The 15,559-nt window shown below is 48.3% G+C and overlaps 1 protein-coding gene across 1 annotated transcript in view; it reads left to right on the top strand.

The window, feature by feature from the left end:
* LOC147725867 (uncharacterized) overlaps window positions 1-14,477 on the top strand; it is a 190,736-nt gene extending 176,259 nt beyond the window's left edge. The window contains exon 7 of the mRNA XM_086960012.1: window positions 12,355-14,477. Coding sequence (XP_086816138.1) covers window positions 12,355-13,547 — 1,193 coding nt within the window. The 3' untranslated portion in view covers window positions 13,548-14,477. The remainder of the gene's footprint in view (window positions 1-12,354) is intronic.
* Window positions 14,478-15,559: the final 1,082 nt, after the last annotated feature.

The raw sequence follows: 15,559 nt of genomic DNA, 5'->3' as shown, positions 1-15,559 counted from the left end.
TCATTTCACGGCTGGATTACAGCAACGCGCTGTTTCTGGGGGCTCCAGAATCAACGTTAAACAAATTGCAGCAAGTGCAAAACGCTGCTGCCAGGCTTTTGACGGACCTCCCCAGGCGACAATCCGCCCGTCCCGCGCTGAAGGCGCTCCACTGGCTCCCTATTAGAGAGAGGGTGAAGTTTAAGGCACTCTGCATGGCCCATAAAATCTTGCGTGGGAAAGGGCCACCTATCCTACGGGGCATGGTTCAATCTTACAAGGCCCCTCGCGCCCTTCGCTCAGATCACCAACATCTTTTGCAAGTCGCGAGAGTAAGAAAGGCCAGGACTGGCGGTAGAAGATTTTCCGTTAATGTGGCAGCACTGTGGAATTCCCTTCCGCTTGCCCTGCGCTCTGAAACTGGCACCTTACGATTTCGCAAACTTCTAAAGACCCATCTGTTCCCTGCCTAACGCTTTCTCTGCTATGGTGTGTTTTTCTGGATAAGCGCTGGGATGCCCAAGGGTAACCACGCGCTATATAAAACTCAATAATAATAAAGGACATAATGTCATCCCACCGCATTCCCAGATTTTTTGCTGTTAGACTAGGTGAAGGGGCTTGTCCCATCTCCGCTGGCCACCAAAGCTCTGAGGGTGGAGGGGGGCCTTTGCCAAAAAAGATTGTTTCCGTTTTGTTTGCGTTGAGTTTCAATTTGTTTGTATTCATCCAACATGCAACATCTTGGAGACATCCATTGAAACTCGAGAAGGATGCCTCCGACACCTCTGAATACGGAAACACCAATTGGGTGTCGTCGGCATATGAAATTGCCTTAACCCCCAGTTGGCAATCAACGTAAAGAGTGGAGCCAGGTAGATATTGAATAGAAGGGGGCTGAGTGCCGACCCCTGAGGGACGCCACAGCTAAGGACTTTGGGTGCTGAAGAGACGGTTCCCAGCGCCACCTTCTGTGTTCTCTGAGTCAGATACGATTGTAACCACCCCAGTGCCTGGTCCTGGATGCCTATCTCAGCCAGGCGCATCAAGAGTCTAGCGTGGTCAACCGTATCGAAAGCGGCCGACAGATCCAGGAGCACCAGCATCGCTGAGCTTCCTGAATCCATCGACCACCTTACTGACTCTGCCACCTCAATTAGTGCTGTCTCCGTGCTGAAACCGGGTCTAAAGCCTGATTGTGTCTCATGCAGTATCTTACTATCTACAATGAATTTGCTCAGCTGACGCTGGATTATTTTCTCAAACATTTTGCCCGGTGCTGCTAGCAGAGAGATCGGCCGAAGATTGCTGAGGTCCTTAGGATCCCCATTTGGTTTTTTCTTGAGCGGGAGGAGAGTGGCATGTTTCCAAATGTTCGGGAACACCCCGGCGGAAATGGACATATTCCAAATCTGCTGTAATGTGGGGGCCACAAATTCAGCTATGGTGCTCCATAGTTTAGGTAGACAGGGGTCGTCCGGTGACCCTGACTTGCAGCTATTTAGTTCTTGCAAGACCACACTCAGGGATATCGGCTGGAATTGTACTAAGGTTTCACCAGCCACCCCTTTGATAGCCAGATCCGTTTTCACCGCTTTCTTCTCTGGCCCAAAGGACTCATAGACTTGTTTAATTTTATGGTCAAAAACTCTGAGATGTTTTCGCACAGAGTGGTTGACGGAGAAATCTCCCTCTCAACACACCTAGGTTTGAAAAAAGACTGTACCACCTTAAAGATTTCTTTGCTCGAGTGTTCTGCCTGCTGATTTGAATCTGCGTAGAACAGTTTTTTTGCCTTTCTAATAGCCTTCTGTAATTTTTTGGTTGCTTCCTTATATCGAGCTTTTTCTAAGGGCCCGTAGTTTACCCTCCAAAGCCTCTCCAGCCTCTTGCAAGCTGCTTTCTCTACTCTAAGGTCTTGAGAGAACCAAGGAGCGGAGGGGCATTCCCACTTGGATATTGCGCGTGTAGCCGGTGCAATGGATGACACCATATTCCCGACCCAATCATTGAGTAGCTGTGCATCTATGTTGACATTCGAGGTAAGAGTGGGTATATTCTGAGCTAGAACTGGGCCCATGTTACGAGGGACTAGCTTCTTCCATTGTCTCTTCATAAAGGAGCACTTGCTTGTAGCAAGTCTGTCAGCCGCTATATTTAGTTTAAATGGAATCAGTGAATGGTCTGACCAGACTAATGGTAGTGGCGCCTCTGCCTCCACATAGTTAATATTGGAAAAAATTAAATCAAGTGTGTGGCCCGCTCTGTGCGCAGGGCCCTCGTTAATAAGTTTCAGCTTGGCTGCATTTAAAGTGGACCTCATTAACTCTGCAGGGGCGCAGTCCTCCTTATCCATATGGATGTTAAAATCTCCGACCACAAGGAATTGAGGATAAAGGAGGGAGCTCTCAACAATCGTCTCCAGCAGAGTTGTCAGGTTGGGATTCTCCTGACAAGGTGGGTGGTATATCACTAATCCCGCTAAGGATAGCTGAGGACCCACCTGAAAGCAAAAGTGTAGCCCCTCTATTCCCTGAATCAGGGTAGGGGCGGAGGATGTTAGTGTAAGCTGTTCTTTAAATATGACAGCCACACCTCCACCTCTTTTAGCACCAGTACGGTTAGAAAAACATATTTTATACCCGGAGGGTACTGCCAGCTCGATGGCGGTCATGTTGTCCTCATTGAGCCAAGTTTCTGTTAGGAACAGAGCATCCCACTCATGCTCTTCGAGTAGCAGCCAGATATCATCTGCATGCTTAACTAGAGATCTACAATTCAGGAGGCCAGCTCTAAGACCTTTACTAATCTGTGGCTTGGGTTTAGAAAACCTCACAGCGTCCATTGGTGCCAATGATATCCCACAGATCCCACATGTCTGGGGGAGGGCCGTAGTCTGAAGATCTGTCCATGAGCGCAGCAATCAGACATGGTATTGAGATCCCAAAGGTCTTCCCTTGACCACACGATCCTACCCTTATAAGCACCCTCACCTGAGCATGCCTGGCCCGGCCGCGGTCTGGTCGCGGAAGGGGCGCAGACGGGCTTGCCTTAGGCACGCCCGCTGCGCTCGTCCGCTGCGCGCCCGGTAGATGCACATGTTAAATAGTAGGTGGGGGCGGGGGTGTGGCCTGAATGGTGGTGGGCGTGGCCTGTGTGTCCCAGGGAATGGCGGCAACACAAGGAAGTATCCCGCGGCAGCATTCCAAACCGCTGCCGGGTGTGCCCAGGGGAGAATAAGGTAAATCTTGTATAAAAATCACAACAATTACACTCAAAAGTTTTTAAAATTATCAATGCGTTTCTCCCGGCTTCCGCCTCTAGAGGTCAAGTGGTTCTGACTCGCGCTTTTACTCAGCGCGCTTTAAATACCCAGCGAAGGGGGCGTGGCCTGAATGGTGGTGGGCGTGGCCTGTGTGTCCCAGGGAATGGCGGCAACACGAGGAAGTATCCCGCGGCAGCGTTCCAAACCGCTGCGCGGGGGTTCCCAGGGGAGAATAAGGTAAATCTTGTATTAAAATCACAACAATTACACTCAAAAGTTTTTTAAATTATCAATGCGTTTCTCCCGGCTTCCGCCTCAGGAGGTCAAGTGGTTCTGACTCGCGCTTTTACTCAGTGCGCTTTAAATACCCAGCGAAGGGGGTGTGGCCTGAATGGTGGTGGGCGTGGCCTGTGTGTCCCAGGGAATGGCGACAACACGAGGAAGTATCCCGCGGCAGCGTTCCAAACCGCTGCGCGGGGGTTCCCAGGGGAGAATAAGGTAAATCTTGTATTAAAATCACAACAATTACACTCAAAAGTTTTTAAATTATCAATGCGTTTCTCCCGGCTTCCGCCTGAGGAGGTCAAGTGGTTCTGACTCGCGCTTTTACTCAGCGCGCTTTAAATACCCAGCGAAGGGGGCGTGGCCTGAATGGTGGTGGGCGTGGCCTGTGTGTCCCAGGGAATGGCGGCAACACGAGGAAGTATCCCGCGGCAGCATTCCAAACCGCTGCGCGGGGGTTCCCAGGGGAGAATAAGGTAAATCTTGTATTAAAATCACAACAATTACACTCAAAAGTTTTTAAAATTATCAATGCGTTTCTCCCGGCTTCCGCCTCAGGAGGTCAAGTGGTTCTGACTCGCGCTTTTACTCAGCGCGCTTTAAATACCCAGCGAAGGGGGCGTGGCCTGAATGGTGGTGGGCGTGGCCTGTGTGTCCCAGGGAATGGCGGCAACACGAGGAAGTATCCCGCGGCAGCGTTCCAAACCGCTGCGCGGGGGTTCCCAGGGGAGAATAAGGTAAATCTTGTATTAAAATCACAACAATTACACTCAAAAGTTTTTTAAATTATCAATGCGTTTCTCCCGGCTTCCGCCTCAGGAGGTCAAGTGGATCTGACTCGCGCTTTTACTCAGCGCGCTTTAAATACCCAGCGAAGGGGGCGTGGCCTGAATGGTGGTGGGCGTGGCCTGTGTGTCCCAGGGAATGGCCGCAACACGAGGAAGTATCCCGCGGCAGCGTTCCAAACCGCTGCGCGGGGGTTTCCAGGGGAGAATAAGGTAAATCTTGTATTAAAATCACAACAATTACACTCAAAAGTTTTTTAAATTATCAATGCGTTTCTCCCGGCTTCTGCCTCAGGAGGTCAAGTGGTTCTGACTCGCGCTTTTACTCAGCGCGCTTTAAATACCCAGCGAAGGGGGCGTGGCCTGAATGGTGGTGGGCGTGGCCTGTGTGTCCCAGGGAATGGCCGCAACACGAGGAAGTATCCCGCGGCAGCGTTCCAAACCGCTGCGCGGGGGTGCCCAGGGGAGAATAAGGTAAATCTAGTATAAAAATCACAACAATTACACTCAAAAGTTTTTAAAATTATCAATGCGTTTCTCCCGGCTTCCGCCTCAGGAGGTCAAGTGGTTCTGACTCGCGCTTTTACTCAGCGCGCTTTAAATACCCAGCGAAGGGGGCGTGGCCTGAATGGTGGTGGGCGTGGCCTGTGTGTCCCAGGGAATGGCGGCAACACGAGGAAGTATCCCGCGGCAGCATTCCAAACCGCTGCGCGGGGGTTCCCAGGGGAGAATAAGGTAAATCTTGTATTAAAATCACAACAATTACACTCAAAAGTTTTTAAAATTATCAATGCGTTTCTCCCGGCTTCGGCCTCTAGAGGTCAAGTGGTTCTGACTCGCGCTTTTACTCAGCGCGCTTTAAATACCCAGCGAAGGGGGCGTGGCCTGAATGGTGGTGGGCGTGGCCTGTGTGTCCCAGGGAATGGCGGCAACACGAGGAAGTATCCCGCGGCAGCGTTCCAAACCGCTGCGCGGGGGTTCCCAGGGGAGAATAAGGTAAATCTTGTATTAAAATCACAACAATTACACTCAAAAGTTTTTTAAATTATCAATGCGTTTCTCCCGGCTTCCGCCTCAGGAGGTCAAGTGGTTCTGACTCGCGCTTTTACTCAGCGCGCTTTAAATACCCAGCGAAGGGGGCGTGGCCTGAATGGTGGTGGGCGTGGCCTGTGTGTCCCAGGGAATGGCCGCAACACGAGGAAGTATCCCGCGGCAGCGTTTCAAACCGCTGCGCGGGGGTGCCCAGGGGAGAATAAGGTAAATCTAGTATAAAAATCACAACAATTACACTCAAAAGTTTTTTAAATTATCAATGCGTTTCTCCCGGCTTCCGCCTCAGGAGGTCAAGTGGTTCTGACTCTCGATTTTAATCAGCGCGCTTTAAATACCCAGCAAAGGGGGCGTGACCTGAATGGTGGTGGGCGTGGCCTGTGTGTCCCAGGGAATGGCCGCAACACGAGGAAGTATCCCGCGGCAGCGTTCCAAACCGCTGCGCGGGGGTGCCCAGGGGAGAATAAGGTAAATCTAGTATAAAAATCACAACAATTACACTCAAAAGTTTTTAAAATTATCAATGCGTTTCTCCCGGCTTCAGCCTCAGGAGGTCAAGTGGTTCTGACTCGCGCTTTTACTCAGCGCGCTTTAAATACCCAGCGAAGGGGGCGTGGCCTGAATGGTGGTGGGCGTGGCCTGTGTGTCCCAGGGAATGGCGGCAACACGAGGAAGTATCCCGCGGCAGCGTTCCAAACCGCTGCGCGGGGGTGCCCAGGGGAGAATAAGGTAAATCTTGTATTAAAATCACAACAATTACACTCAAAAGTTTTTTAAATTATCAATGCGTTTCTCCCGGCTTCCGCCTCAGGAGGTCAAGTGTTTCTGACTCTCGCTTTTACTCAGCGCGCTTTAAATACCCAGCGAAGGGGGCGTGGCCTGAATGGTGGTGGGCGTGGCCTGTGTGTCCCAGGGAATGGCGGCAACACGAGGAAGTATCCCGCGGCAGCGTTCCAAACCGCTGCACGGTGGTTCCCAGGGGAGAATAAGGTAAATCTTGTATTAAAATCACAACAATTACACTCAAAAGTTTTTTAAATTATCAATGCGTTTCTCCCGGCTTCCGCCTCAGGAGGTCAAGTGGTTCTGACTTGCGCTCTTACTCACCGCACTTTAAATACCCATCGAAGGGGGCATGACCTGAATGGTGGTGGGCGTGGCCTGTGTGTCCCAGGGAATGGCCGCAACACAAGGAAGTATCCCGCGGCAGCATTCCAAACCGCTGCCGGGGGTGCCCAGGGGAGAATAAGGTAAATCTAGTATAAAAATCACAACAATTACACTCAAAAGTTTTTTAAATTATCAATGCGTTTCTCCCGGCTTCTGCCTCAGGAGGTCAAGTGGTTCTGACTCGCGCTTTTACTCAGCGCGCTTTAAATACCCAGCGAAGGGGGCGTGGCCTGAATGGTGGTGGGCGTGGCCTGTGTGTCCCAGGGAATGGCGGCAACACGAGGAAGTATCCCGCGGCAGCGTTCCAAACCGCTGCGCGGGGGTGCCCAGGGGAGAATAAGGTAAATCTTGTATTAAAATCACAACAATTACACTCAAAAGTTTTTTAAATTATCAATGCGTTTCTCCCGGCTTCCGCCTCAGGAGGTCAAGTGGTTCTGACTCGCCCTTTTACTCAGCGCGCTTTAAATACCCAGCGAAGGGGGCGTGACCTGAATGGTGGTGGGCGTGGCCTGTGTGTCCCAGGGAATGGCCGCAACACGAGGAAGTATCCCGCGGTAGCGTTCCAAACCGCTGCGCAGGGGTGCCCAGGGGAGAATAAGGTAAATCTAGTATAAAAATCACAACAATTACACTCAAAAGTTTTTAAAATTATCAATGCGTTTCTCCCGGCTTCCGCCTCAGGAGGTCAAGAGACAATAACAGTTTATTTATTTATTTATTATTACATTTATATGGCGCAACAGCTACCCTGAGGGTTTCCAGGCGCCTTGGATCTATGTTACTAAAGAGAACAGGGGGACAATTATTGATCGAACAACCATAATTTAACTCCCTTACAGAAGCGGAGGTAGCAGGGTTCTAACCGCAGTTGCAGCGGAAGTGAATTCCACAATACTGGTGCCATGTAGGCAAAAGAACGACCACCCAGTCGTGCTCTATAAACCTTGGGAACAATGAATTTAGCCTGGTGCATTGAGCGTAGGTTACGTGATGGCAAGTACTTCTGGGCAATCTTACATAAATACTCCGGGGCTGTTCCTGAGTTAATTTTGAACATGTAGCAGAGTGCCTTGAACTTTACTCTACTTGCCACTCTCAGCCAGTGCAAATTCTTGAGATGTTCTGTCATACTGGTACGGCTTGGGAGATTAAGGAGCAGCCTGGCCGCCGAGTTCTGAACAGTTTGGAGTCGATTCAGAGTGCTTTTCGTCACTCCTAGAAAAAGGACGTTGCCGTAGTCTAATCTCGAAGTAATCAAGGCCTGTATAACCGTTCTCTGTGCACCATCCGGCAGTTGCCACAATATTTTTCTCAGCCATTTGAGAATCAAGAAGCAGGTTGCGGCAGTTTTTGCTGTATGGGTACACATGGACAGCTTGTCATCAATTATTACTCCTAGGTTGCGTGCAGATTGTACCGCAACCGGAGTGGCACCCATTTCCGCTGGCCAGTGAGTTGGGCCCCAGAGATAATTTTGGTTGCCAAAGATGAGTAACTCAGTTTTATCCCCGTTTAGCTTTAATTTCTTGGAATGGAGCCAATTAGCCATTTTCAGTAGCCCAGAACGAAGGTGAGAAACGTCTGATTTATCTGTAGATGTAAGGGAGAACACTAGTTGAGTGTCGTCCGCATAAGAATAAATAGTAAGACCCATATCTTCAGCGATCTTGGCTCGGGAAGTGACATAAACATTAAAAAGTAAGGGACTCACATCATGTACATCCGAACGGTTACTTTTAGAAAAAACTTGAAAGGTTCGTTGTGAAAGAAATTACTCCAGCCATTTCAGTGCTTTGCCTCTGATTCCAATGTTCTTCAGGGACTGAATAAGGGTTGAATGGGAGATGGTGTCAAATGCGGCACTCAGATCTAAAAGGATGAGTGCCGCTGTCCCTCCAGTATCCAGTTCTTGACGGATCACCTCAGTGACCCCTAGACGGGTGGACTCCATGGAGTGACCTTTCCTAAAACCTGATTGGGAGTAATGCAAGAGGTTATTGTCATTTACAAAATCTGCGAGCTGCTTGTTCACGTGCTTTTCAAGAATCTTAGACAGGATTGGCAGCAGAGATATAGGGTGAAAGTTGGAATATACCTATGGATCACTATTGGCCTTTTTTAGCAGTGGGACTACCATAGCGTGCTACCACTCTCTAGGTATTATAGCTTCACTCAGGGAGGCATTTACCAATGCTCTAAGAACTTCCAAAATAGAAGGGTCCAGCTGTTTGAGGACGTGCGCAAGCAGAGGGTCGTGAGGGGAGCCCGATTTTATGCTATTAAGTGCAGCGCCAAAAGCTGGAATATCCATTGGTTGCCATGCCTTAATTTCATGTTTCATGGGAGGCTCCATTAAATCACTATTACACGGTATGGTGGGGGCTGAACCAACATCAAAACACTTGTCACTAGGAGTAAAATTAGCATATATAGTGGCTATTTTCTCATCAAAGAAAGTCGCAATACAATTGCATTGAACGGGTGACAGGATTGGGGGTTCAGGATGGGCAGCCTCCCCCGCTAGGTTCTTGAGGACCTTGAAAAGAGTCCCTGAATGGTTTTGAGCTCCTAAAATAGTATTTTTAATGAAGTTGCCCTTAGTGATTTTGCAGGACAGGTGATATGCATTAAGTGCTAACTTGTACGTTTCTTTATTAGGTTGATTATAATCTCTCCTCCATAGTCTTTCTAACTTTTTACACAGGCTTTTCTCTTTCTTTAGTTTATCAGTGAACCAGGGGACAGGGGGATTGCATGATTTTTGTTTACTACGAGTCAGGGGGATAACGGTCAGAGCAGCATCGGATAGCCAACTATTAATTCTGTTGTGGTCCTTAGTTGTGATTTCTTCTAAATCAAAGCCCGGGCTGGAACTGATTAACAGTTCATCAAGATCCTTTATGTGGAGTTTTTGCCATTTTCTGATCCACACCTCTGATTTTTTTAAATGTTTGTGAGAGGGTGCCCATATGATGAAGGTTCTGAGAAAGTGGTCGGACCATGTGGTTGGTAAAATAGACTCACATTTTATGCGATTGAAGTTAGCAAAGATTGGGTCAAGCAGGTGGCCAGCTTTGTGTGTAGGGCCGGAATTCCAGAGATGAATATTAAGTGCCTCAAGATCTGAAAGGAAGTTGGAGATCATAGGGCAGTTTTGGTCTTCTAAATGCAGATTTAAATCTCCCAATATGGTAAACATGGAAGCCTCTAACAATAGAGGTGCTATATATTCAGGTAGAGCGGCTGCCCATTTCCCCGCTGCCCCCGGGGGGGCGGTATATCAAGAGACCTGAAAGGGTAGTTTGGGGAGTTAAGGTTAATTTGAAAAGTCCAGCTTCACAATTGCCCAGATTGATGTCTGTCCATTTACATTGGAACAAATTTTTAAAAATAATACAAATGCCACAGCCTCCTTGGTTAACACGATCTTTTCTGACTATAGAATAGTTCGGAGGGAGGGCTGTGGCTATATCTGGTCGGAACTAGTAGTTAACCACGTCTCTGTGAGAAATAGTGCATCTGGCTTCTGATCAATTAGGAGATTAAAAATATCGCCTTTGTGTTTGGGGAGCGATCTACCGTTAGTGCTAAGAAAAGTGAACTGATTATCCTGATTTCTGGGCTTATTTAAGGAATGGTGTGTGTAATCTCCTGATTCTCCGGTGATTCCTAACTGGGAATGTGTAAAGGAGAATGTACATTCCGGACAGCGACTTAAAGGAGCCTCCGGGAGCAGTGTCGCACATTTATTGTCGCGTCTTACCTTAAGTGCAAATAGGTCATCCCTTGAATAGCTAGGAACAATAGAATTTTGAGCAGGGGAGGTGGCCCCTGGTCCCGTCTGGTCGCGGACTGGCGCAGACGGGCCCGGCTTTGGCCCGCCTTCGGCGCGTCGCCGGCGCGCCCACTGTGCTCGTCCGCTGCGCGGCGGTTTAAGATCTGTACTTGGACTCTTGTTCAGTGATTTTAGTAGTTTATTTTGACAGCTGAAGAGATAGTTATAGTCATATTTCGGACTTTTAATTTTGGCGCCTCAGCTGACCCACATGCTAGGACTAGTGACGGGTATGACCTCATCCCATGTGCCTCTTGACAACAAGCCAGGGGGCATATTTACAAGGGCTTTATCTCCAGTTTCTTGGCTTACAAAGCCAAAAAAAGCAGAGAAAATACCAGCGCCCTGTTTATAAGAGGGTGCTAACATGCATAATCGCATGTTAGCACCCTTTTTCCCAACGCCTCCCTTTGCATCTCTAATGAGATGCAAAGTGGGCATCACTGGGCGTACCCCAGATGGACTACCTTGTAAATATCGCTGATGTTTACATCGTGATATTTACAAGGCAGCCCACATGATTTTACCACACATTAGATTTTGACGAAAACAGCCGTTTTCGCGAAAATCTAACGTCTGCTAAAATCCTGACTTAGTCGTCCCTAACATAGGGGGTGGATTATGCTGATACGACCCTGTGGGTCGTATCAGCAAGGTTATCTCCCTTTTACAGGGAACATCGCTGGAAAACCTGTGATGTTCCCTGCAAAACGGCGATAACCTCGATATCTCTGGAATTTTTATTGCCCTGGAGTAACACGTTGGTAATAACGCGCTACCAGGGCGATAAGTGCCAGAGATAGCCTGCGATAATATAATTATTGCTAAGCACAGCCAGCGATGATTATCCCTGGCCATTGTTAATATGCCCGAGCTTACTTGAGACTGCTCTGGGTCAATATGATGTGTTTTATCCAGTGACTTTATTGTTTCGTCACTGGTGTTTTTGGTTTGATCTCCTGGTGGACCATGATAGGTCCTAGGTGTGGTTGGGTGTTTTGTTAATTGGGAAGGTTTATGGAGCCTTCAGTTGGTGAGTTGTACAAGAATATGAACATCTTGGTGTATTTTCTGAAGTAAAAGACCAAGAAGGGTTCTAGAAATGGGTAAGGGTCTTTCTAGAGCACGGGGGCACAGATGGAGAATGCTGCTTGTTTGAGGTCTTTCCTTGTTCACCCTCTTGATCCCCAGCTCGGCAGTGACGAGTCATATGTGTTGACCTTTAGACAAGGGTCTTTATAGAGCATGAAGCGTAGGTGGAGAATTCTTTTTGTTGGGGTCTTTCCTTGGTCTCCCTCTTGATCCCCAGCCGGGCAGTGACAGGTTGTGCACATTGGTCCTAAGAGAAGGGTCTTTCTAGAGCACGGGGGCACAGATGGAGAATGCTTCTTGGGTCTTTCCTCGGTCACCCTCTTGATCCGGGCAGGGAAGGGTTGAGTGTGTTAACTCTTAACAACCACAGACTGGCCACAAGATAGCCTGATGCAGTGAGTCTTATTATGTAGTCTGGAAGGGAGGGCCACTTCCTCTACAAGTGGGGGGGGTTGTGGTTAGGTGCCTTGTGGTAACTCTGGTGGCTTCATGGAAGACAGCCTTCAGTAGAGCGAGGCTGGAGCCTTGTAGGGTGGTGGGTACTAGTGCACAGCTCTACTCAGTGGACCGAAGGCTCTATGCCATGTAACAGCTGAAGGTGGTGAGGTGAAGGAGACGTACGACTGGTGCTCTGTCTGTTATCTCCTGATGGTCACTTTGACCACTGTCAGTGAGAATAACTCAATAGAGCCGCCCAATGCACTGCCTTTGGTGGGTCACATATTTCCCAGGGTGGCGTCTCCACTCAGCTTGTATCAGCACGTGCCATTGGTCCACCGTGTGCATTGCGTGAACCTTTTTAACCTCATAGACGTTGTTCCTCACCATATTGTCTTACAATGGGTAACACTTTTGATATTATTAAAATGTATATTCTTTGAACTCTTCTCTAGGAAGCAGGAAGGAACGGGATTGCAAAGCAGCAGCTGCTAACCTCAGTGTGATGGTCAAAGGTGTCCGCACAGCCAAGGATGTGATGGGGGATGCCGCGGTGATGATGACACCTATCGCCAAATTAGAGGAGTTCCTAGTGGCCGCCCCCTGGTCCATCGCCATCATAGCAGAACTGGCCAAGCTCTCATCAGACCAAGAAGACTTTCCAATCAACCTGCAGCCGCCGACAGGTGGCTTCAAATACATGAAATACCCACAGTCCTTTGCTGCTTCCTTGATGCAGGTCAGCAACGCTGCCTGGTCTGCGTTCAACACAGCAAATAAAAACATGGACCAGATAAGGCTTCTTTCGGCCTCCATACCACAAGTCAGTGTAAACATTGTGTGGGTTTTGTTCCAGAGATCTTCGATAGCTAACACCCTGCTCCCAAGTCAACTAGAAAGACTGCTCAGTGTGTCCAGAGAATGCACATCATTGGCTCATTCTGCTGGAGCAGAATTTAGAGCAGCCAATCGTCTTATGCAGGAAGTGATGGAAGCTTACAGGAACTCAAGGAAGGCGAGCAAGATGGTGAGAAGTGACCTGAACCATACCTCAGTGAATGTAACTGTGAGAGCAGGGCCTTCAAACAAATCTTCGGCGTACGGAAGGCACTCCATAAAAAACCTGACCACTGTCTACATGCATTCAATGGGGCACGTGCCTTCAATGAGGAACTCCACGGCTGTCCATCTTCTCAACCAGTCCATCAGTAACTTGGTGGAGACGGTTAGATCCGTGCTGGACATTCCCAGCTACCCCTCTGATGCCTCTGTGAAGGACTTGTTATACAACCAAGCATCCAAAGTCAGTGACATTGCCCACCTGGTCAACATGATCTCAGCTACCTACTGCGAGGTGTCCCAGCGCTTCCTGATGGACCGCGTGAGCGCCTTGGGAAGGCTCATCAGCATGGACCAATCAAATCCGACCTTCCAGATGGAGCACCAGAAATTACAAACAGGGATCTCCAAGGATCAAGACGCGATCAAAGAGACAGTAACTGTTCAAAAGCAGAAGTTTGACTCGACCATACAGACAAGAGTTGATTGGATAAATTGCCGTATAGGTGCTGCCTTCTCACGCACGCCCACAGGTGTGGCGCCGCTCGCTCCAGCCACTGCAGCCCCAGGTAAACCTGCAGTTTCATAGGAATCAAGGCCAGGTAGAACCTCCCACCAGTGTCACCATGACCCGGCCTTGCTGTATGGGGATATTTCAGTCTTGTCTACTGCTTGGCTATCTTGAGTTACTTTTATTCCAAATGTTTTCGCTTACAATTAATGGGTGAGGGTTTTTCGTTTTTGAACAGATCACAGGAAAAAGTAGATATTGTTAAGAACTACATTTCTCTTTCGCTTATTCTAGAAATCTGTGTTTCCCACCAATACAAACTGTGATTACTCCTGCGAGTGTAATATCACCTGGTTGCCAGTCATTCCAGTGAATGGTTTCATGAAGAGGCCTTGACCCCAGTCTGCGATATGTAGACGGGTGATGGCGGTTTATGTATCGAAGACCGGAGCCGTGCAATATGGGGTCCTTCACACCAAGAGTAGACTTTTTGTTTTTAGTGCAAAACCTTGCAGCAACCAAAGTTTTTGTGCTGTTGAAAGGGGGTAAAACAGCGCAGAGCAACATTGATTAACAAGCATTGGCAAAACCAAAAGGTCTGGCATCCTGCCATTTGACTTTGCCAACGCTTGTTTTATTTTTCCACAGTTTTTCCAAATGTTCGTAAAATCTAAAGATCTTAGTTAACATCAGAGCTACAAATAGTGCTGCTGATCTCATCTCCTGCATTGGCACACACACAGGCTGCCTCGCACCACGCACAACCTTCCCCACATTGTGCACATGGCGCTTGTTTTCGACCGCCTGCTGTGAAGCATGCTGGGTGCACCCGCTCGTCGACGCAGATACATTTCAAGGACCCTCATGGATTCCACCTCTAATCAAAAATAAAAAAGATGGTCTTGATCTTCCTTGATGTTAAACTGATTGATTACTTGCTTTGTTGAAAGTGTTTTGATTTTTCTCACCTGTAACTTGTTTGTAGCACAATAAACTCATCTGCATACAGCTTGTGACCTCATTGGCCCTGAGTTTTGATTGGACTAATAAGGAGAGGAAGGGGTTGAACTTCATGCCTGAAGGGTTCATTGCAACTTGATATGCAATTAGGGCCTTAAGATGCCCTTGGGGCGACAGGACCGCGCTATATAAGTACACCTACAATACAATACAATACAAAGCCACGTTAACACTTTTCACATGAGAAGCTAGGGATGGGCCGTGAGTGACGTGTGGTACATTACCGCTCATAAAACAGCACTGTCTATACAACTGGTCACAGATACACATAACACAACACTACACAACACAGTGCCGTGCATAACACTGTGCCGTGCATATTACAGGACTGCACAAAACACATTACCGCACATACAACAGCACTGCGTATAACACTGGTCACAGATAGCACTGTGCTTGTGCATAAAACAGTGCCATGCACAACAGCACCCCATATAACACTATGCTACACATAACCCAGTGCCACACTTAACACTGTGTCACACATACAGCTGAGCTGCACATGGCAAAGTACACTGCACACACCACAGAGCCATGCAAGATATTTCACTGCATGTAAAACTGTGTCACACATAATACTGTGTCACACATAACACTGTGCCACTCATACAACTGAGCTGCTCATAGCACCGCACATGTCGTGTAGTTCCTATTAATCTATATAGGGTCTGCACGTTTAGACAACATAAACAGTGAGATTGGTGTCCAGTCTGATTCCAGACACCCCCACTGGATTTGTTCGTCTATATACCTGCCAGCTCACAGTGCCACTATGAACCCCTCTTACCAAGAAGACAATAGTTTCTGGCAACTATTGAGCATGACAACCCTGACCCCGCAAGGATCGTGGAAACAGTACAATACCTTTTGCTCTGTCTCTCGTGCTCACTAGAGTTCTCCGCTCATCTAATAAAAATCTCCTCCTGATTCCCAGATCTACAAAATCAACATGGGAAGGTAGAGCCTTCTCTACCTAAGCTCCCAGACTATGGAACTTGCTTCCCGCTGAACTTGCAGGGCAACCCTCCCTGGTGCTTTTCCGTAAAGCTTTGAAGACCTGGTTTTTTACT

Source organism: Lissotriton vulgaris, chromosome 3_1, assembly GCF_964263255.1.
Source record: "Lissotriton vulgaris chromosome 3_1, aLisVul1.2, whole genome shotgun sequence".
In the NCBI taxonomy this organism is placed as follows: Eukaryota; Metazoa; Chordata; class Amphibia; order Caudata; family Salamandridae; genus Lissotriton; species Lissotriton vulgaris.
Note: the sequence above shows the minus strand (reverse complement) of the source record. Positions and strands in the feature narration are given on the sequence as shown.